The sequence below is a fragment of the Symphodus melops genome, assembly GCF_947650265.1.
Source record: "Symphodus melops genome assembly, chromosome: 15".
NCBI lineage: Eukaryota > Metazoa > Chordata > Actinopteri > Labriformes > Labridae > Symphodus > Symphodus melops.
This window is the reverse complement of record NC_136705.1, coordinates 4763327-4785163: the sequence shown is the minus strand read 5'-3', so window position 1 is coordinate 4785163 and position 21837 is coordinate 4763327. Positions and strand designations below refer to the sequence as shown.

The 21837-nt window shown below is 40.9% G+C and overlaps 2 protein-coding genes across 2 annotated transcripts; both read left to right on the top strand.

Moving 5' to 3' along the window:
* The first annotated feature begins 231 nt into the window (after positions 1–231).
* Positions 232–2375, top strand: LOC306836260 (calcium homeostasis modulator protein 2-like). Its single transcript, XM_079363261.1, has 3 exons — positions 232–372; positions 544–1150; positions 1765–2375. The coding sequence occupies exons 2-3, from the start codon at positions 602–604 to the stop codon at positions 2176–2178; spliced, it is 963 nt and encodes a 320-aa protein (XP_079219387.1). The 5' UTR covers positions 232–372; positions 544–601; the 3' UTR covers positions 2179–2375.
* Positions 2376–3888: 1513 nt separating this feature from the next.
* On the top strand, positions 3889–21254 carry ncapd3 (non-SMC condensin II complex, subunit D3). Its single transcript, XM_079362344.1, has 35 exons — positions 3889–4023; positions 4878–5050; positions 5183–5345; positions 5481–5644; positions 6028–6189; positions 6267–6328; positions 6417–6504; positions 6649–6782; positions 6879–6951; positions 7295–7420; positions 8007–8259; positions 8873–8911; positions 9347–9439; positions 9555–9628; positions 9727–9861; positions 10134–10354; positions 10487–10678; positions 10787–10884; positions 11156–11265; positions 11650–11757; positions 12611–12725; positions 13606–13701; positions 13795–14033; positions 15262–15341; positions 15563–15700; positions 15849–15982; positions 16322–16530; positions 17582–17692; positions 18086–18253; positions 18430–18542; positions 18901–18968; positions 19705–19752; positions 20642–20704; positions 20857–20905; positions 21006–21254. The coding sequence occupies exons 1-35, from the start codon at positions 3972–3974 to the stop codon at positions 21073–21075; spliced, it is 4221 nt and encodes a 1406-aa protein (XP_079218470.1). The 5' UTR covers positions 3889–3971; the 3' UTR covers positions 21076–21254.
* The last annotated feature ends 583 nt before the right edge of the window (positions 21255–21837 follow it).

The window sequence follows — 21837 nt, the reverse complement described above, 5'->3', positions numbered from 1 at the left end:
TCCCTAAGGATGCCTGGCTTCTTTATGTGTGTGTCTGTACCTGTGACTCATATTCTGATTTGTCGGTGCAGCCCCAGTTGGTCGCCATATTGCTCTGTGATCTACAACACATGTTTTCACTTAGACTTTTTTTTTTCCACTGGGGAGGAAACATGCGGGTAGTTCCTGACTGTGAGTCATCGCTGGTGCCCAGACCGACAAACTCAAAGTTCTTTCTACAACGAGTGACTTCTATTCTTCAGTCTCCTTACCGCCTTTTGGACTCAACATACATATTTTGCAGTTTTTTTCTTGAGATATCACTTCACACGATGTCTGTGATGGAATATCAGGGCTGAGTCACATCCTCGCCTCAGGACACTACCAGAGAGCGTGAGTTTGCGTGACTGCATACTGTAAAACAGTCACTCTTTGTTTTCAAATGAAAGGATTTATTTTTAGTACTAACTTTTATAATCAAAGCTGCATGTTTTGATCGAAAACAGTTTTGTTTCCTCAAACTTTTCTCTGTGTTTAACATCTCCCATTTTATTCTCTCTGCAGCCTGAAGTTTCTCCAAATCAAACTCTCTGCACTCCAGTCACACTCTCACCATCTAAACATGGCTGCTACGGCTCTTGTCACAGAGAACTTTAAGTTTATGTCCCTCTTCTTCAAGAGTAAAGATGTGATGATCTTTAACGGTCTGATCGCTCTGGGAACTGTTGCCAGCCAGACTGCATACAGTGTGTTTGCTTTTCACTGTCCCTGTTCCTCTGGGAGAAACTACCGCTACGGCCTGGCTGCCATCGGTGTTCCTGCACTGGTACTTTTCCTGGTAGGAATAATGTTGAACAAGAGCACTTGGGATGTGGTGTCTGAATGTCGACTCAGAAGGTGCCGGAAGTTGTCTGGAGCCGCAGGTTTTGCACTGCTGGGAACCATCATCGGTCAAGCTGTGATCGCTCCATTAACCTGGGTGGTCATCTCTTTGCTTCAGGGTCAAGCGTACACATGTGCACTCAGTGAGTTTGCAAACCCCACTTCAGTGGAGGGCTTCTTTTCAAAAAATGGGTCAGAGGTCATGGCAAAATTACCATGCCAAGGAAGTGCTTCGGAGCTGCGAGGCTTCTGGACTGAACTTGAGCGACGACTAAAATACGAATCTCAGGTATTGTGGATTACTTATGTTTTGTTTTTGCTTGACTTGGTTTGTTAATATCTTGGGTTTTTTTCAATAATGCTGTGTATAATAACTGTGCTCTGAAATAAATTATTGAAGGACTAAAGTTATGCTAACATTACTTAAGGTCAGCAAATTGAGAAGAAGTCTGTGCATGCAGGGGGCGAGGCCAAAACCTAATATTGGGCTGTAGTGATTTTCTGTGATGGACCTGCACTAACAACAGGAATGATTGTGTAATGGACATGACTGCATGGCCTCGGGAACACTTCTAAAAGCCATTGTCTGTGAACACAGTCCATCACCGTTTTCTCAAAAGCAAGTTAAATTTCTACAACACACCTGGGCTGAAGCCGAGAAGAACCCTTTGGCTTGCTATCAATACACAATTCAAAAGCCATCATCCCTGATTGTATGGGGGTGCATTAGTGCACATGGCATGGGCAACTTTATACATTTACAAAGGTTCTTTTAATTCTGAACAGAAATACAGTTTTTGGAGCAACATAGGCTGCCGAATAGAAAACTTCTGTTTCAGGGAAGTTCTTGCGAGTGACCCAGTGCCTGAACTTAACTTCACGACTGTCCTTTTTTTCCCCCAGCTTTTAGGCTGGCTGCTGGTGGCCGGACTGTCTCTGGCAGTATTCTTGATGCTATGTATGAAGCGGTGCTCTTCTCCACTCGGCTACCAGCAAGAGGACTACTGGTCTCAGTTCCGATCTCAAGAAAAGACCCTCTTCCAACGCACTGCAGCTGTCCATGCCCGCCTTCTGGCTGCAGAGAACATCAAGAGCTTCTTTGGTTTTGTAGTTTTGGATAAGGAAGAGAAGGAGCAGCTGGCTGAGTACCAGAGCGCCAGTCCGATCTGCAGCACTAACTGGAACAGAGTAACTGGAGTCTACCTTTACAGGGAGAAGGATGGACTGCCTTTGTACAGCAGACTCAACAAATGGGGCACGTACACCCTGGAGAATAATGTGGAGGCCATGGACAAAGAGATGGAGGTGTTTCGTTGACAGACTTGTCATATAAACTTGCTTATTATTAGTTATTTTGCATTTTGACATGCAGCTTTTGTCCTCAGTGCGACTCTCATCAGAAATGGATGGTGTGATCATCCTTTTTTGGAAATGTTTCTATATTATCTATTATCCATATCTACATTTGTATATGTGTTTAGGTTTTACTTTCCTAGTTTCGCACATCTTTGTATTTTTTTCTGATGTTTTTTACATGAATATTTTCTTCAAATAAAATTCCAAAGTGTACACAGAATATAAAATGTAAGGAGAATCTGTGTGGTAGGTTGAGTTTCAGCACGTTTCCATTCATGGAAAAAAGGAAAATAGGATCCCGTTTACACCTGTTTTTTTAGTGGTGAACTCATCATGAAAAAAAATGAAGGGAAAGCTCATCGGTACCAAATCTATATGGGAAAAATAGATTTGACATGAGATTTCTCATTAGAATTGTGACATCTGTTCAATAAGTTTATTTGACTTAAAAATGAAAAATGTTTTAATCCAAGATTACATAAATCTTCCATTAATGATAATAAAACTGTAATGGTAAACAACATTAAATTCAAAACAAAATGAAAAATTATCAATTCTGTTGGAGAACAAAAACTTACACAAAAATGTATTTGATAGTATAGCATGTCAGCTGTGGAAATTGTCAAATATGTCAAATATAATGTTTGCATGTTGAAGAAACACTGATATGACCTGACACAAGATTGATACATATTGTAATATATTAGAAGTTTCAATTTAAAAGAAACATTTGTTTGGTTTAAATTAAGTATAACTACTATCAGTCACTTTGTTCTGTTCTTTTTGCAAATACAAACTATAATTGAACATAAACCCCTAAAATAAAACAGTAAATAGCTGGAAAAAAATTGTGGTGGCAAAAGTTACAGAGCAATATAAGTTTCTATTTTAATGTTTAAAATGTGGACACTCTCCAGACATTTCCCATGCTCTCCTTTCCACACCACGAGACAATCAGAGGAAATATGACAGTCCCTCGGTAACCTGATAAAAAGTTAATTCCATCTTTACTGCATTTTCCTTTCCTGAGTCCTAAATTCTCTGACACATCCATATTATCCTTTCTGTTGATGTCATGTGTCTTAGAAAATACTTATATTTTACTGTTAGACTTTGCCTATGTTTGGTCCTCTGTTCATATTTATTCCTGTTACAGCAAACCGTATAAAAGGAGACTTTTAAATCTCATTCTGAGTCAAAACAATTCCTCTGTGTGCTATTGTTACTATTATAGAAAAGGAAGTGAAGCTCTCGCATGTTAACTTTAAAGGAAGTGGTGCAGCTGAAGCGTATGGGACCTTCCTCTTCTAATATGAAAACACGTTTAGTGTTTGATCAATTTATAAAGCACTGCAACACCCCCTGTCTTTTTTCTGTAATGTTCTATACATTTTACTCTGCATTGTTCAATCTTTGCCTAATGCTCACTGCTTCTCTCATGCAGGTTGACTGTCAAAGTAAAACATTTGCAGTTGTCTCAAGCGTCTCATTCTTCTGACATGAAAGTCAGAGAACATACGGAAATATGGAGGTAGCTTAATTTTTTCTATTCAGTACAATAAAGACAAGAACAGTTTGTTTTCTGCTTATTCTGCTGTTTTACACTTCCCTCCATTTGGTGGCAGTCATGAGCCACTACGCTGGTTTATAAACTGCAAATAAAAACTGAAGAAGACTTGGTTTTCTGCGCATGCGCACTTGTGCGAGTGGGTTTTTCCAGGCGGGCGGGCTGATTCAAAATATAACCTCTCAACATGGATTTAATATCTGCGCTGCAATTCCTGAGATTAAATGAAATCCCAAAAGGTAAAATCATGTATTTTTTGTACAATATAAATGAGTTTTTCTTATAAACTGAATGAATCCAGATATTGTATATGCTGGCTGTTTGCTCCTAATGTAACTCGTTGTTATTTCCCGGGTTTTGTCCTCTGCTCTGATGCGCAGAGGAAAACTTTAACATGTTAGTGATGCAACGTATTGATTTGTATTTGACTTTTATTGTATGTTAAATCTAAGTGTGTTTCATTTTCGAGGACTTCAACCTTAAAATGACACGTTTGATGTAAAAAGCTGCACATTGTTTACCGATAACCTAAGTCACTATGCTGTCTATTTATATTATTATTATTATTATTATTATTTATTGCTATTATTTATCTGATAGAAGAAGTACATCGTGTTGTCACTAAACACAGAAAGGGGAATCGAAAGAAACGATATATATATATATATATATATATATATATATATATACACACACACACACCCTGCTACCCACTGTATGGTGTTTATAATGTATGTTTGTGTAGAACTGAGATAAGTGATTTATTTATTAGCTCATATTTGACAGTTAAGTAAATAACTGAACCTTTAAATTCAGTTTTTGATGGATTCTCTCACCCAAAAAAAGAGCATTTTTCATTTTGACAGCTGATGCAGCTTCTTTTTCAACCAATATCAGGTAGTATTATTTCAAAGGGTTTATTTGTCATTGCTCTGAGTGATATTTTTACATTTATTTATTTAATTGTGATTTATTATTATATGTGATTATTTGTGATTTATTATTATATGTCCTTAAGCTCCACATCATCATCAGCAGCAGCTGTGATATTGAATAACCTCTCGGGTGATGTGCTAACTGTTGTGATTTCCAGCCTGGGTGGATGAAGTGTGGGACTTGGAGTTCACCGAGAGAAAACAACTTGATGACACCGTCGGAGAGGAACTTGTCGTGATCGGAGGCAGGAACTTCAACAACCTGTACCAGTGTTTATTGGCCCATGCTGCTGAGCGACAGCCGTCTGCAAGCAGGGATGGAGCTTCACAAGTAAGACTGATTCAGCACAGACTCCATATTCACTCTTTATTTGATTCTTCCTTCAACTTGATGCTGGCTCTGGTATCTGTTTCTTGTTTGGTACCAGCACTAAGGACAGGCTGTCTCTGTGTTGTTCTGCAGAGTGTCTGGGCTATTCTGGGGGAAAACGGGGTGTCTGTCAAGACTTTGGTGGCTGTTCTGTCCCTCTTTGTCCTGGCTGGGAAAGCGAAAGGAGCCAAAGTCCAGCAGAGAGTGAGTGGACTGCGTGCTGCTGCCCTCTACCTGCTGCTGCTGGGCATCCCTGGTGAGTAAATCTGCTTCTTTTTGAGTTACGATTGCTCATTGGGGCCCATCATATAGTACACTCATGTAATGTTTAAAACATGTCTTATATTAGTAGTTCACAGTGGAATGTAAAAGTGTGCATCTCTGCTTCCAGGGAGCATCGCCAACAAAGTTTTCCATGAGGTTTTGTTGGACACGTGTTCAGACATAACGTCTCAATGCTGGCCTCAGGACTCTGGTAAGAAGCGCAAGAAAGAAGGCCCGAAGAGTTCTCAGACAGAGAAACGCTCCAAAGCGCAGAGGAAAGACCCTGAAGAGGTAACGATCACGCAAAGCCACCGGACCATTTTAAGATTAGCGCAGTAAGTGCGGAAGTACAGAGCTTCAAAGATTGACTGCACATCTAGACGCAGCAGATAGGATGTTTATTTTCTTCTTTTTAGTTCAATTTTAAATGTCTTAGTGTTTGCAGAAATGTTCATTCAAGGAGGATTTTTCAAAATAACCCTTGTTATGTGTTCTAAAGTCGATTAAAGAAAGATCTCCTATTATTAATTATTCATCAACACATTGATTAGGGTAGGTTTCCCTTGTATCTGACGCAAATGGAGATGTGCGAATCGTGTATCATTAACATGAGTTTTGGTCGAATAATTGGGGTGTAAAGGGTGTTTGAAAATGACGTCTAATGTTTCCCTCAGATGGAAGTGGATGAGGAGGAGGAAGAGGAGGAGCTTTACTTCTCTGGCCAGGACTTGACAAAGATCAGAGGTGCTGTGGTTTACTTGGTTCAAAGCCTCCTCAGACTCCTGCAGGCTTTTCCTCTCAAAGACAAACCGCAGAGCGCCAGTAACTGCACACAGGTAACTAACAAACACGCCCACTTCCCAGCACTCTGCAGTGTCTTCAGTGTTTGAACCCGTTACCTTCTTCAACGCAGATCTTCAGTAAGCTGCTGTCCTTTGAGCCACTTGTTGGAGAGGCAACCTTTGCTGCTGAACAGTGAGTTGTCTTATTTCTCTGTCTTCTCAAAAAAATAAATCCAGGTTGTGAAAACAAAAAGCTGACAGTTAATGTTATTTCTACACAGAGATATCACCAAGCTGAGGAGTATTCCTGAGATGGCTTTCTACGGCCTGCGGCTGCTCTGCTCTCCAAAACATGGAGACCAGAAAGAAGTGAGATCCTATAGTAGTTCTCCATGATTAAAATACAGGAACACATTTTAAAGTTAATTGGAGCAGAAGAAATCTATTTGCCTGACCAAATGATAAAACAGCAGTTTTTCCTGTTTCTAATCCAAACTAATGTCTGTCTGCCAGTCCCTCCGGAGGGTTTTCCACCGACTTCTGTACGTTATCTTGATGATGACTAAAAACAACAGAGGAAGGCCTTCTCTTCTCGTACCGAGCCAGGCTGTCCTCTCCACCCGCAACCAGGCCATTAGTTTTGTTTGGTAAATATCATTTCTATCATTCCTCTATCTATTAGTTACTGTAGTTATCGTTGACATGTTACTTCATGCTTGAGTTCTCTGTTTGTGTGATTTCAGTCATCTTGTGGAGGAGCTGAAGGAGCTGGCTCTGCCTTTCCTGCAAATCCTCCTGCAGCATATCTGCTATCAGGTGAAATGCACTTGTGACTAAAACTAGAACATATACTGTAAAGTTCAGAGAGTCTGCGATGACTGTTATGCCTAAAACATTATGAAGGAAACTAAGGAGCTATTTACTGATGATTGTATGAGAGGTTTTTATGATTTGAAAGCAAAGAAGTTGCACACCAAGAAGCTCCTGTTTAAAGGATTTAGCAGATCGTGTTTTCTTCTTTTAGCTTTTCTTTGGTTTGTTTTTTTGATCCAGCACTCTCCGAGGGATGTGCTTGTCGTTTTTTTTTTTTTACTATACTTAGTTACAGGTTGATTCACTGGTCAAGTGGTGATACTGTATTTATCCTGCTGATGTTTAGATGGTGGAGAAGAGTGAGTTTCGAAGCCACGGAGCCCAAGCTGTGGGTATGTTGACGTCACAGATGGCCAGTCAAGAGTACGCCCGCTTCATCAAGTGGCTGTTTAACTTCTCCAGACACTCAAAGGTAACACGCCTCCACTTTCAAAGGACTCTTTCCTTTTTATGTAAGATCCAAAAATGATGATCTAACGTTATACATTTTCATTTTTAAACCATTGAGTTTTCACCACCTGATGAAATGATCATAATCAATCAATCAATCAAATTTTATTTGTATAGCACCTTCCAGTACCAAATGGTGCACAAGGTGCTTTCCATGGTAAAAACAAGAACAAAGCAATACAACTAAAACATAATTAGAACACAATGGTGACATGAAAGAGCAGCAGACACAGCTGCACCACAAAAGGTGCACAAAGTGTTGTCATAGTGCACATTTATATTCAAACTTTACAGCAAACACGGCGTTCATTTTACCGGCAATACTTTCTTTTTCTGTTTTTAACATAAGTCTTTTCTCTAATATTACTTCTACCTTCATCCTTTCGTACATATGAACCATCAATATTTGACTGTTTGATCTCTAAGTAATGGTTGCAGATGTTACTAGCTGATGATGTTGGATATAGCCTGAATATCATTCCGGCTTCATTTATCTCTAAGTCACTGTAATCCCCTGTGTGTTGAGTCTGTTGTTGTGGCTTCTGCAGATGGTTCACCGGCTCTTCTCTGTGGACGTGGTCATGGTTTTGCTGGAGCAGCCAGAAAGGAGTTCTGAGGATTGTCAGGATCCAGAGCTCGCTCACTTCCTGCCACACAAGTTCCTGATCCAGAGTGTTCTTTTCACCCGGCGGATGGACGACTCCCCGACTGTCCAAGGCCACGCCCTCTCCTGCCTGGCTCAGTGTTTGGAGCTGCCTTCATTAAACGTCACCCGGGCCGTCCACAACCTCTTCACAGCCAGTGAGAAAACATTTATACACACTAGTGGGGAACACCTGAGTTTTTTTATTTGTGCTGTGGGAGGTGAAACTGGGACTACTAGCTAAGGGAATATAAACATGTTAAGAGGAAATCACATGACTCCTTGGACAATCTCAGGTGGACGCTTGTTCCCTAATAAAGGATAACAATCATCCAGTTATTCCTCTATGCTCTACGCAGAAGTTACATAACTTCCACATGGCCCTTACACTGCCACCTGTGCTACGTTAACACAAGCTAGTGAGTCTTGAGTGCTATCTGTCCTCCTACCACATTGACCCTAATCACCTCCACAACCATTATGCAACTGGACCTTACAAAATGTAAAACAAAAACCCAAGACAGAATAGCAAGACACGGGTGGTTCTGAAGAGAGATCTCGAAAAGAGGACGGGGAATGGAAGAAATCGAGTGAGGGGAATAAATAGATAGATGGATACTTTATTGATCCTGAGGGAAATTCAAGGCATCCAGTAGCAGTGTACAGACAGGCAGGACACAAGACATATTATTTTGAGACCACTGTGTTTGTACCATAAACTGATTATGCACACATGTCCACTAATGAAACCTGTCTACTTCCTGTGTTTAGCTGCAACCCAGACGGTGTTGGAGAGTGAAATCACAGAAGGTAACCTTTTTAGTTTGGTTGGTAACATGCCATAGAGGCTTTAAGAGGCACATTTTCAAATAAGATAAGGCCCTTATTTCTGAAAGCATTTAACAACCTTCATTAGAAATAATAAAGGTTCATGAAAATATGTTTTATTTTTTTGTAGTTATTGTATCATTTCTAATGGTTACAAACTTGATGTAGTCTTCATGAAGATATGAAGAGCTGGCGGTCTGACCAGTCAAGAAACACCAGAAGAGATTAAATGATTCCCCCCCTCTAGATTCATCTTCGACATACTCGGCCTCCAGTTAAACTTAGTTTTTTTTTCTTTTCCATGAGGAATTGTTACTTATTATTTAAACTGTGCTCACCTTGATTCGACAGAAAAAAAGGTGTAGTAGACTGCAGAGCATGACGTTTCATGTTTGAATCGACCTGACTGTGTTTCAGAAAGTCCCATGTCCCAGCAGACTCAGAAAACCTACCGCAGTCTGCCCTTCAGGACCGTGGAGATCAGCAGCACTGACGGCTCCATTTGTGACGGTAAATGCAACTATTTTTTAACTTCCTGCATGTGATTCTTGTAAATAGATGTGTAAGTTCACACATTAGCACCATTGTAATGATAGATTGACGGGTTTTTATATTGTTGATTCAGCCAAAGAGAACCTGGCTCTTCTCTTGCGGCGAGCAAAAGACCCAAAAACCAACGTGAGGAAATCGGCCCTGCAGGTATTTTGAACTCAACTTTAAAATGATCTGTTTAACACGCTGTCGACTGTTGATGCACACATGCTTTCCCACCTGCGTACTTTGCCGTCACTCTGCAGGCTCTCGTTGGTCTCCTGAAACACGATGTGATCCCAGCCAGCTCGGAGACCTTGTCCACGCTGTCAGAACGCTGCAGAGACCCCGCTGTGTCTGTAAAGAAGAAGGCCCTGCAGTGTTTAGGAGAGCTGCTTGCTGTGAGTCTCAAAAAACAAGCTCAATGAGGCGGGACATAGAGAACTCTAGTATTCAGAAAACTCAAATAGTGCAGATGGATGAATGCAAATAAGCATCAGTGACAGAAGGAATGACGCAAGTTATGTGTCTTTATTGTCCTGCATAAACAGTCACAGCTTCTCTAAACAATGTACACGAAATCTCCTACCTATAAAAAGCATACAGCTGTACATTCCTGTCCTCACAACGATCATTTCAAAAGGTTTTTATGTTGTTTTTTTTGCTCCACCAGGCTAAACCTGAGTGCAGTGTGGTGCAGAAGGCGTGGCTGCAGGGTGTGGTACCAGCAGTGGTGGACGCTGAGAGCTCAGTGCAGGAAAAGGCCCTTGAGGCTCTTGATCAGGTGCTGCTGAGCCGGATCAAACCTTACTCTGCCGGCCGCCATATGGATGCCAGTCAGAGTCTGACATGGGCGCTGTTGGACCTGCTCTGTCAGGAATGCCAGAACCTCAGGTATAAAAGTCTAAAGTTCAATCCAGAATGTGTTATGTACTAAAACAAAATATTGTGCTTATCGATCTTTAAAAGGCGTCATTTTTAAATCCTCATCACCTCACCAATGTTGTCTCTGATATTCTCTTCCAGCCGATATTTCAGCAGGGCTTTCACCATCTGGTCCAAACAGAACATGTTCACCCCGACATTCATCACCAACCTGATCTCACACACCGTGGCTGATCACGCCGCCGGCGCCTGGCTGCTACTCTCCAAGGTTGTTGCTTCGTCCTCAAAACTTCCTTATGGGAAGATCCTGGATGCCTGGGACGACTTGATCAGGTGAGTGGGAGAAAATTCATATCCAGCATTTAAATTGAGCTCATGTTTTATTTTCTACTAATAAATAAATAACATCTGTTTTTTGTTTTTTTAATTTTGTGCTCTTAGATCAAAGGACGTACCGGTGACAACCTGCTGTCACATCCTGTCTGTGATCGGAGACATCGCCGCACATTTGAATGAGGACACCAAAGACAGGATAGTTAGTGAGTGATTGTGATGGGATTAAGCCTTTAACTGTCAACCTTTCTCTCTCCCTCACTGTCTTCATCTGATTGGTGCACTTTATGTCTATGAGTGTACAACACACTCACTCTGACATGTGAAGTGAAGCAGCTCAGACATCTCTCCATCAGTGCTCATAAACTGGATGTTTTCGTGCGTGTGTTTTGATTCCTGGCCCTTGTGTTTGAAGCGTGTCCAATCTAATAGCAGGGTAATATTGTCTTCTTCTTCCCTCTCTCTCTCTCTCTCCAGGTGATCTGATGACTTGGTTAAAGACCTTCACTTTGTCTTTGGAGGTGATCAATGCTGCTGTTGAGACTCTTCATCAACTTGGCCACAGTGAAGATGTCAAACAGACCCAGGTATGACCTCCTGGTTTCTCACTGTTCAACCTACTAACATGCAGCATTCTTTTTTTAATTAGACATACTCAGATGTGGGATGTTTCTAATGACGGTTTGGGTCAAAGCTGAACATTCATGGTCTGTGACCTCGACCTCTCTGATCATTATGAATGCATTTTTAAGCGATTGCTCTGTGATGACATGCTAACAGGTTTAATGCTCCATAAAGTGATCTTTTGTTTTGGTCTATAACTCTTCCTTAATAATCTGCTTCTCATTAGAATCACACACCATCTTTTGACATATCCAAATCTGACCTGAGTCATGATTTTATACTCCTGATCCGTATTTGTACTTTCTGTCACATAGAATTAAACTTCATTTGTTTTGTGTTTTTTTCAGGCTTTCCTGAACCAGCACTGTGGGGAGCTGGTGTCTGTGTGTGAAGCTTATCTAGCTGCCATCATCCTGAGCGAAAAGGGAAACGAGAACTTGAATGAAGAGCTAATGGTGAGAGCTAACCTTCAGCAGCAACATCGACACAGGTCGATGTTGGATAAAGTTCGACTTGAAAAAGTCTTCACCGGTGACGTGTCATTTATTTGACAACATCATCGTGAAGAGACACAGTGTGTACAGCAGGTGATGCATAATTCTGGCCACAGATGTATCAGAGACTTCTGAAGATCTCGCTCCTGTAACACCTCTGTTACAACCTCCAAAAGCGATACAGAGGAGGGGTCGCTTCATCTCCCCATTACACCTCTGCGACATTCATTAAAGGTTGTCACAGGGACATGAATGTCACACCATGAAGAAGCAGTCTGAATAGCATCTCTGAATTCAAACTCAAACAACACTGATTTAGCCATTTAGCAACAAGTAGCATTCTTGGGGCGGCTGTGGCTCAGTGGGTTGAGTCATCGTCTCTCAACCAGAAGGTCTCAACCAGAAGGTCAAGGGTTCAATCCCCAGCGAGCAACATGTCTGATGTGTCCTTGGGCAAGACACTTATATGACATTGACATGACCCTGCTCTGTCAGGGTGTATGCAGTTCGCTGCTCCTGTGGACGAACGCTTGGTGCGCTAATTGCCCCACGGGGATAAATAGAGTTTCAAAAAAAAATAAAAAATTCTTGTACTGCAGTCCGACCTCTGAATCTGAATAATAAATTGCTAACCTACATGTAGAGAGAGGACACTCTGGATTGAATCTGGTCATGCAGTTTTGTGAGTTTGAGGTAATGCACCTTTTGGAATAATGGGGACCGAGCTTCGAAAGCAAACCCGAAAGCTGCATATTCTGAAGATGTGCTCACACTGACAGTGCTTCTCTTGATGTAAAAATGATCTCTGTTCCAGATAAAACACCTCCACACTCTGGGTGTGGCATCACTCCACTGTCCTTCAAAGGTTGGCAAAAGGACGGTGCTGCTTGTGGAATCAGTCCTCACAACGCAGACTGACAGAGTGGCAGGTAGGAGGGATGATCAAGTACCAAACAGAGCTCCTGTGTCCTGCCTGTACAAACCATGTCATGATATCCTAACACACACACTAAAGGCTCACAGAGAGCAAGTTTGAGTCATGTTTATTTTATATTTGATTGACAAATGATGAAGCTGTTAAAAAGACAGCTCTTTTAAGTAAACACTGTTTTCTAATTAAGACTCAGACCTAGTTTATATCACCTGTGCTCTTATTGGTCACACCCATTTTCAGTTGAGCTCTTTAAAAAACTTCATCTTCACTATTTCAAAGCCTCGTGAATTTTTCTATCTAGTGTTTAATCGTCTTCTCTGGTAAATCCTACAACCAGTGAGTAAATAATTACATATTTTTTACATTTTCATTTGACATTATGTCTTGGTAAAAAATAATATACTGGTAATTTACTGTATTATACAACATGTTGTTCAAATGTTTGATTGCATAGAAAGTCATTTGATGTAACTTTGACATCTTGTTGGCTATGAAGAGACATTGGAGTTGATTTAAAAAAAAAAAAAAAAAAAAAAGTCATTTGTCATTACATGAGAAAATGTTCCTTATGAAACCGACATTTCAGGGCTGCTTGATGATGGCAAAACAATTTGTCAAGATTATTTTTGATATCTTTTGACACCATTTCTCTTTGATCACCTGCACTAACCCTAAAAACTCAACTTAAATATTCTGAACACTTTGAATAACAAGCAAGAAATGAAAAAGTGTATATATGTATACAATGATAGTGGTGATGTAATCTTGTGGTCAAACTATAACAACAAACACCTGAAAACATTTCAGGACATGCAGCACAGTAATGGTTTACTCTCCATAATCTTGTTTTCATGAGGTGTTTCTGTTTCTGACAGAGTTACAGGGAGAGGTACCGGCCTCACAGCCTCTGTCTCAGTTCAGAGCAAACTCTCTGCCCACCAGAGTTAGAGCGCACGGAGTCATCACCTTGGGTAAGCTGTCATTTTCTCTGCCTTCCTTCTATGAGTCCTTTCCAAAATGTCCACAGAACAATGTCATCCTCCTGACCCTCCATTCTGCTTCAGGTAAACTCTGTCTGCAGCATGAGGAGCTGGTCCAGAAGTACCTGCCGGTGTTTGCCAGAGAGCTGGAGGTTGGCACAGAGGTCGCCGTGCGCAACAATGTGGTGGTGATCATGTGTGATTTGTGTGTTCGCTACACCAACAGCGTGGACCACTACATCCCAAACATCTCCACCTGTCTGCGAGACAATGAAGCTGTCATCAGGGAACAGACCCTCATCATGCTGACCAACCTGCTTCAGGTGAGAGCTTCTAATAACCACACTCTTCTCTAGGCCACACTTTCAGTCCGTCTTTCTTTTCCATGTAAGGGTTTTTTTTGGGGGGGGGGAGTGAATGGATAGAGTAGGAGACCAGTATGAGAACCTGGGATGCCCACTTAAAGGATTCTAACCTCTGTGGATGTTGTATAAACTAAAACCTCTATCCACGCTATCCAGCGCCTCCTTAGAAAATGTGGGTAAATATCATATATTTTGGGTTAACTTAGAGATGCTCTCTATCAATACAACAATATCAAAAGATGAGGTTGGTAGGGGGTCTCTGTTACCAAACACCCACCTGGGGGAGGAGTTGTTGCCCTTTGTGATGTCACAAAGGGTAAATCTCCAAACAGCCTGTTTGAGCACACATTTTGTGAAAAGCGGAGCAGGTAAAAGATGGAGAGGATGAACTTTTCTCAGAATCAGTGGGTTTGAAGACAGATTAGGAACAAGTAATAGTGTTAGAAAAACTTTTTTTAAAGTAAGAAATGTGCATTTATGATAACATACTAAACAGTGCAGAACCTTTTATGTGGCCTAGTTGACTTACTGGACAGAAGACTCAACCGATGATTCTTGGAATCTTTCAGCATCCTGGGTTTTCAATATCGATTACTTTTTGTGATGTTGAGCCGTTTTTAACAAATAGATATCAAGAAAGCCTAAACGCAGTTAATATCTGTTTCCATTCACTACATTTAAGCTTGCATAAAGAGCTGGTACCTCTCATCACACCTGTTGATCAGAGGCCATTAATTAGCTGCAGAGGATTTACAGCCAGGTGAGTTTAGTAAAAACCTCCGGGACGGCTGGAGCTCAGCGGCAAAGTTGTTCATCTTTCTGTTGGAGTAGTGTTGGTTGATCCATGTTCCTGCTGTCCTGGTGGAAGAGTCAGCACCGTCACGGGAATGAGATTATTTCATTAAAACTGATGAGACTCGAGTGGGTGAATGTAATACGCAGTGTTTGAGAAAAGCCCTGTATAAATTTTAAAAAAAACGATGTTGGAAACACTAAACAGTCATAGGCTTCATTTACATTTAGGTAAAAATCACATTGTGTTTCCATTTTAGCTTTAATAGATACTGTATGTCAACTTCTGTATGTGTGACTAACACTTTTAGAAACGCGTTTTATTTTCACTCAGGTTTGATTCCAGTTGGATGGATTTGTCTTTAATGTATTATTTTTTTATTTTATCTTCTAGGAGGAGTTTGTGAAATGGAAAGGCTCGCTCTTCTTTCACTTCATGGTGGCCCTGGTCGATCCAGTCCCTGCCATCGCCAGGTAAAGACAGTGACCAAATAAATAATTATAGAATCAATCTCTGAAGAGATGATGCCATTATCATTTAAGGCAAACGTCATACATCACAGTATACCTGCTGTAAAACGTGTATACGATGGCACAGTTTCACATTGTACACAAACAGAATGAAATCTAACATTGTTTTAAGCTGTTTAAAAAAAACATCACAGTTATATCAAGCTTGGTGTCTCCTGTCTCAGTCTGTGTGAATACTGCCTGCTCCACCTGCTGCTAAAGAAAAACCCAGAAATGTTCAGCCAGCATTTCATCGAGTGCATCTTCCACTTCAACTCCTACGACCAGCACAAGTCCTACAACAAGTTCCCTCAGAGTGAGAGGTAGGACGCTGACGGACACTTACTCCTGACGTCTAGTTCATGTTTGGCTCAACGTTTTATTTTGCATCCCAGTTTGACGTAAAGGCAACGAATAAGCCGAAACAGTTGAGTGTTGGTCGTTGACTTATGCGCTTAACTCTTTTTGCAGGGAAAGGGTTAAATTTTCACTGAAAGGAGAACAGCACCGTGAAAAGCGTTTTAGGATCTACCGCTTCCTGCTGGAGCACTTCACAGACGCCCAACGCTTCAACATCGTCAACAAAATCAACCAGTCTGTCCTGGGTAAGCACGCGTGTGCACTCAGAACCAAAGCTGTGCAAGGAATCGATCGTACTGCATATAGAACAATTACTTCAAGGCTGGAGGTTTCTTTCTTTTGCCTAGAGGTAAACTTGTCGTGCCGACAGGAATTCAGCGCTCCAGAGACAGATACAACATTATACAAAAGCAATTAAAAGGAAACAGCAGATCGATTACATCTGGTCATGGAGAAGTCTTCAAACAGACACCCGTTAAGAAGATAATAATAAATAACCCAACATGGTTAAAATGCATCATCTTGTGCTAGTTTTGTTCAACAGTGCTATAGCAGTAAACATCTTAAACCTTTTCTTTATCCAGCATGCTTTGCAGACGAGGAGTTGCCACTGGATGCAGACGGTGCTGAAATTCTTTCAGAGACCTTCAAAATCTTGAGTCTGAAGGAGATGAAGCTGCAGGCTGTATCTACTCCAGCAGGAGGCCCAGCAGAGGAGGAACCAGAGGAGGAGCACATGGCCAACATGGCCAAAGCTGTGCTGCAGGCCGCACAGAAGAAGGTGGTGTCACAGGTGAGCTCCATGAAAATAACTAGGCGAAATATGGTACAACTGTTTTTGAATGGAAGTCAGTAAAGTCAGCTTTTTGTGGCCTGTTCAGCATCACGCTGCTGCTGAAGCAAAGCAGGGTGGACATGACCACATTTTAAATCTGAGGATGCATGTTTATGTTTTAAATCAGATTTTTGGCAGCCACCAAAAAAGTGTGCAAGTATTGGAGAGACTTACAAACTGCCAAAATAAAATAAAACATATGATAACTATGATAAATCACACAAACAGAACCAATACAAGAAGATGTCTACACCACAGCAGCTCAGTCAGGTCTAAAAATATTCTAAGGCAAGTCAACAGATGTCTGACTCCACCTCCCCTCTCATGAGTGCAGTCGCCAAAAGAATATTTTGAAATCAGTGTTTACATGAAAATAATTAGATGGGGAACTTTGTAGAAGTTAAAAAATATTTTTTGCAGCTTCTTCCATCTCCAGTTTCTTTTCTTCACAGCTGCTTCATCGGAGCCGACTGATTTGGCTGTTTTTTCTGGTGGTGGCTGCTAGCTTAAAAAAAACCAAATTCTATAAATGTGGCTGGATGCGTTGCATGAAACCGATCATGATTTACCAGTATGATTAACACAAAATACTGGACAGTCGTTGCTGACTTCTGTAACAACCTATGGAGTATCCTGTTTTTTTCTGTCACACACGAGAGAATCATGTCCCATCACTAACCAGCCGAACTACTTCATGTACACATGTACCTGTAGGGCCAGTCCTTTATTTGGAAGGTCGGGTCAGTAACAGTGGGAAAGCTGTTACAGACACTTAAAGTGTTAAAGGATAAAATGCATGTTTGAGTTGAAGGTGTTTTAGTCCTGAAACTAAAAAGCTTATTTGATTCCCATTATGAACAAACATCTGGTACTGGTATTATAAGGTGGCAGCCCTAAATGAATGAAGACCTGCAGAAACAAAAGGAGTTGACATTTGCTTCTTGCTTTCCTGATACGGCAGTTCAGTGTGATTGGTTAATTCCTTTAAGCGTTGTGCTTGGGTCCACAGGTCCAGAAGAAGGCCTTCATAGAGAACACAGTTCCTTTCATCATCGGCCTGAAGAGTCTGCTTGAGCAGAAACGCTCTCCTGTCCTCAGAGACCTTATGGCATACCTCCAGGTGAGAACTCTTTAAGTTTCGTCTTTGATGCATTTTCTATAGTCCTGTCATATGATAACAGTTTGAATCATGATTAATGTTACTTGTGATTAATTGCATTTTTTTTTACCTAGATAAGCTGTCCTTTTCTAATTTTTATTCTGTTAATTTGCATGAAAAAAATTAAATTGTTAGGCTTTTATTTTGAAATGTTGTACTGTCTTAAGTTAAGAATTCTTTACTAAGAAATGGTATACTCTCCTACCTCTACAAGGAGCTAAGGCAGGTTGAGGGCTCAAAAGGAGAGAGAGAGAAAGCTATGCGTGGCTCAGAGTTAGCAGCCTTTCTGAGGCTGCATCACATTGTTCAGGTGACTCCACCTCATGTTCGACGTGATCCCGTCGTTTCCATCAGGTGACGATGCAGGATTATCGTAACGAGGTGAAGGAGTTTTTCTCTGGAGATGAGCAGCTGGCGGCGGAGGTGGAGTTTGCTTTGAAGACGGCTGAGAGGGAGAGAGAGATGGAGCAACAAATGGACAACTGCAACCTGGAAGGAGACGCCAGAACTCCCACTGCACAGGTGAGATCAGCCCAGATGTACTGTAAATAAAACTTTTGGATCAAAACGTGCTTCTTCGAAAATGTATTTTTTAAAAAAAAAAGATTTAAGATAAGCTTTTTTTCTTACATTCTAAACAAAAATAGGCCAGTGTCTTTGACTCATTGAATGTGTGATGGATTCCCTGCTCTCCTCAGCATCCGGTCCACGGCTCTCCCATCAAGTCCAAGCCCCTCCTCCCATTTAGCTTTGCTACACCACAACCACCGCGACCAAACCAAACGGCTGCTCGACTGGCACAAACTGACAGGTAGGCTTCCCTCACAGCAGCTGATCAGTAAACACTTTGTCTATGATTGACTCTTTGTTTTTCACAAGTTGTCTTGAAAGTTGCAGCTCGTGATTAGAGTTAGAGTTCTCACGTCAGCTCACTCGGACAGTGTGCAGAAAATTACTGTGGTGCTTCTAGAAGTAACTCCAGAAAAAGTCTGATGTTTGCGTTCACACACACACAGCTCACATTGAACGAGAATTTAGCCTCAGTTCGAAGACCCCTGTGACGTATAAATGCTCCAACAGCTATGGCCTCGTAAGCAGGAAGCAGTGTAAAAACAGGGTTTAAGTAGCTGGCTTTGTGTTTATGTTGTGTTTGTGTTTATGTTTCTCAGGCGTGCTCAGAGAACCAGGCAGGGGGAAGCCGTCCAGTCCAGGAAGTCCATGGCTCTGGAAGGAACAGGTAGGAGAAGGAAAATCAGGAAAACGTCCTGTGAACTTGAAGCAGAATTCTTTCTTCTGCCCATACATGCATCCATGTGGACAAACAGTGCTGCTCCGTTATGAAAACACAGGGAAACTTCCAGAATCCATACTTTCCACGTCTTGTGATGGTGAAATAAAGACATCACCGACTGTTTCTAAGAACAAAACGTTTGAAGAAGAGTCTGGTGTTTGTGGGGTCAGTTCTGTGGTCAGAACCAAATTTACAAACACACAAGAGCACTCTTACTTACATTTGAGCGCTGACTGGTTATAGCATTAAATAAAACCTACAGCTGTATGATATTATAGGGTTACATTACATTGGTTACTTTCATAATTATTAAAATATTAATTACACGTTTTTCGGATCATACAAATCAGAGTGTTGTATTAAAATGAATAGACGCTGCACATGACACGTCAGTCACAAAGGCTGCAGTTATTGTGTTGATTCCATCTCATGCATCTTTATTTTACTCCCATGACTTAAGAAATGACTTGAGAAGACCAACAATGTAATGATTTAGTTACAGGAGCAGTATAAACCTGAGTTCAAGTGTAACAGAATTATCTGATTTATTATTACGATTCTGATTTTGATGAAAACATATATATATGTTGTTCAATCTGGTGGATTCTACGAGCAAGATATGACCATAACGATCTCTATTTCCTGATCAGCTGTTGACTTTCTTATGTGACTTTGTTCTTAGTGATGCCCAAAGGAGTTGTGAACTACCGAGCCATCAGCACACCAAAGGGTAAGAGACAGTTCCTCTGCATTGGTCTTTTACTCTCCATAGCACATCAGACAAACACCTGATCAGGTGTATTTCAGATCCATCTGGAGACTTGACCCGCCCTCTCTGTTGTAAAAATGTAAAAAGCATCCATCTATATTAACTAACCATTTGTACTCATTCGCACCGCTGAATCCACAGCTGGAGCTATTTGGGGTTAGGTGTCCTTTTGTGCACATTAAGTTTGGTGAAGTTAGGTGGGGACACATCGACATGTGGCTGCAGGAGCTGGTGATCAAACACCCGGGTGAGAGGCGACGACGACTCTGTCACTGAAGCACAGCCGTCCCACAAGAACAAAGCGGAAGACAAATCTACTTTTTTTTTTTTTTAAGAGAACAAGCTCGGCCCTCCTTCAATACTTTTGTAGAAGGAGGATGAAATTGATTCAAGACTGAGTTTTTCCTACATCCTCAAGCTGAAATAGACTAAAGAAGCCTTGCTTTAAATCAAATAACGTGAGGAGAGAGATTTACGCACCTTGACTTCCTGAGACAGGTTTTACGTCTCTGGCAACCTTTTTGTCTCCTGATAAATGTGCTTCCTGCTCTGATATATAAACCGCATGCTTATAATCTTCTCGAACAAAAAGTGTGTTTTAGTCGTGTGGTTGCTCACTATTATTGGAGATGTATTAAAGGGTACATATCATACAACTTTTCCACCTTTAACACAGTCTCCTGTGGTCTGAAGGAAATTTTGGATTTTGACTTTAAAGCAGCTTTGAACATAATACCTTTTAATTCTGTTTTTGTGTCATAAATGTGGTGCAAATTGTTGTCATTTCAAATACAATGTATATATCTTCTCCTCACACCCTCAACTTAATGTCCTCCTCCCTGTAATCCAGGTGTCAACATTAACTTAACATTTGATGAAGGACTGAGCGCCATCTTCAGTGACCAGGGAACAAGTGAGCTACCAAGATTCCCTAAATCTCACTCACATGGTGTTCATGTTGTAGTTTATGATCATGAGAGCCTTGTTTCACTAAGCCAACTTCTGATCAGTCTTTGAGGTTCTCAGCATTAGATTTCTCTTCATTTGTCTAATTTGTCCCCACAGGTCTCGGTGGTGAAACCAGTGTTCTACATATGAGGTCAAATGAGCAGCAGTAAGTGCACTTCCATGTTCCAGTCACATGTTGTCTGGAGGATGATGTGTAACGTTTGTCTGCACGCTTTGATGTGAATCTCGGCTCTTCTGTGTTTCAGAGCTGCTGGACTGAGGCAGTGGGATGTGCAGTCTCCGCTCCGCCAGAAGAGAAAACCATCTAAACATTAGTCCACTTACTGTTTTATTTCTTTTGATTCAGTTATTTGTCTTCAACACAACTTATTCTCTTACTTCAATTTAACTACCATCTACCTATTGTTTGTCTTCATCTTCATGTCTGATATATATGTGTGTCACTGTTTGTCTTTTGTATTTCTGGGTAATAAACTGTACATGTTTATATATGATACGTGCTCTCTGGGAAATTTCTCTTTGTGAAAATCACTAAGTTAATGTCCCTAATAAAGTATGAAACGTTCATCACATCACATCATACTAACATCCATAAGATCTCATGTGCCTGTAAAAACATAACAGAATATAAAATGTGAATGTTTGGATGTTGTTATTAAAATGTTCCTCTGTTGCAAGGACAGTTCAGAACAGTAATATTATAATGGAAACAGTCGAAATCCAGTTTAGTAAGTCATGAAGTTGAAGGCTTAAAAGAGCAGTCAAGACACCATCGGGTGATATGACGGTGGGGACTTCCACTTGAAATGGGAGTAATAGAAGAGAACACAAACAGATGGTATTATGGATACATAGGGATGCACTTACTCCAAACAACTAGGATTTAAAGTTTCATTGGGATACCTTGATATTTTATTTTTACACGGATGTAGAAAGTAGTGTATTTTTGTAAAAACGTTTCACACAGTCTTTCTGATATGTACTTTTGCTTTTGTTATTTTGTTTAATAAAAAGTACGTTTGTTTCAAGCTTTGTAAAAGTCACCCTTGTTTTGCACTTCCCAGCCACCATACAACA

Excerpts from the sequence above, each read along its gene's own strand:
- LOC306836260 (XM_079363261.1), top strand. The coding sequence starts at position 602 with ATGGCTGCTACGGCTCTTGTCACAGAGAACTTTAAGTTTATGTCCCTC. Across the intron at positions 1,151-1,764 it reads GACTAAAATACGAATCTCAG|CTTTTAGGCTGGCTGCTGGT; the intron begins GTATTGTGGATT and ends TTTTTCCCCCAG.
- ncapd3 (XM_079362344.1), top strand. The coding sequence starts at position 3,972 with ATGGATTTAATATCTGCGCTGCAATTCCTGAGATTAAATGAAATCCCA. Across the intron at positions 9,629-9,726 it reads TGAGGAAATCGGCCCTGCAG|GCTCTCGTTGGTCTCCTGAA; the intron begins GTATTTTGAACT and ends GTCACTCTGCAG. Across the intron at positions 9,862-10,133 it reads GTTTAGGAGAGCTGCTTGCT|GCTAAACCTGAGTGCAGTGT; the intron begins GTGAGTCTCAAA and ends TTGCTCCACCAG.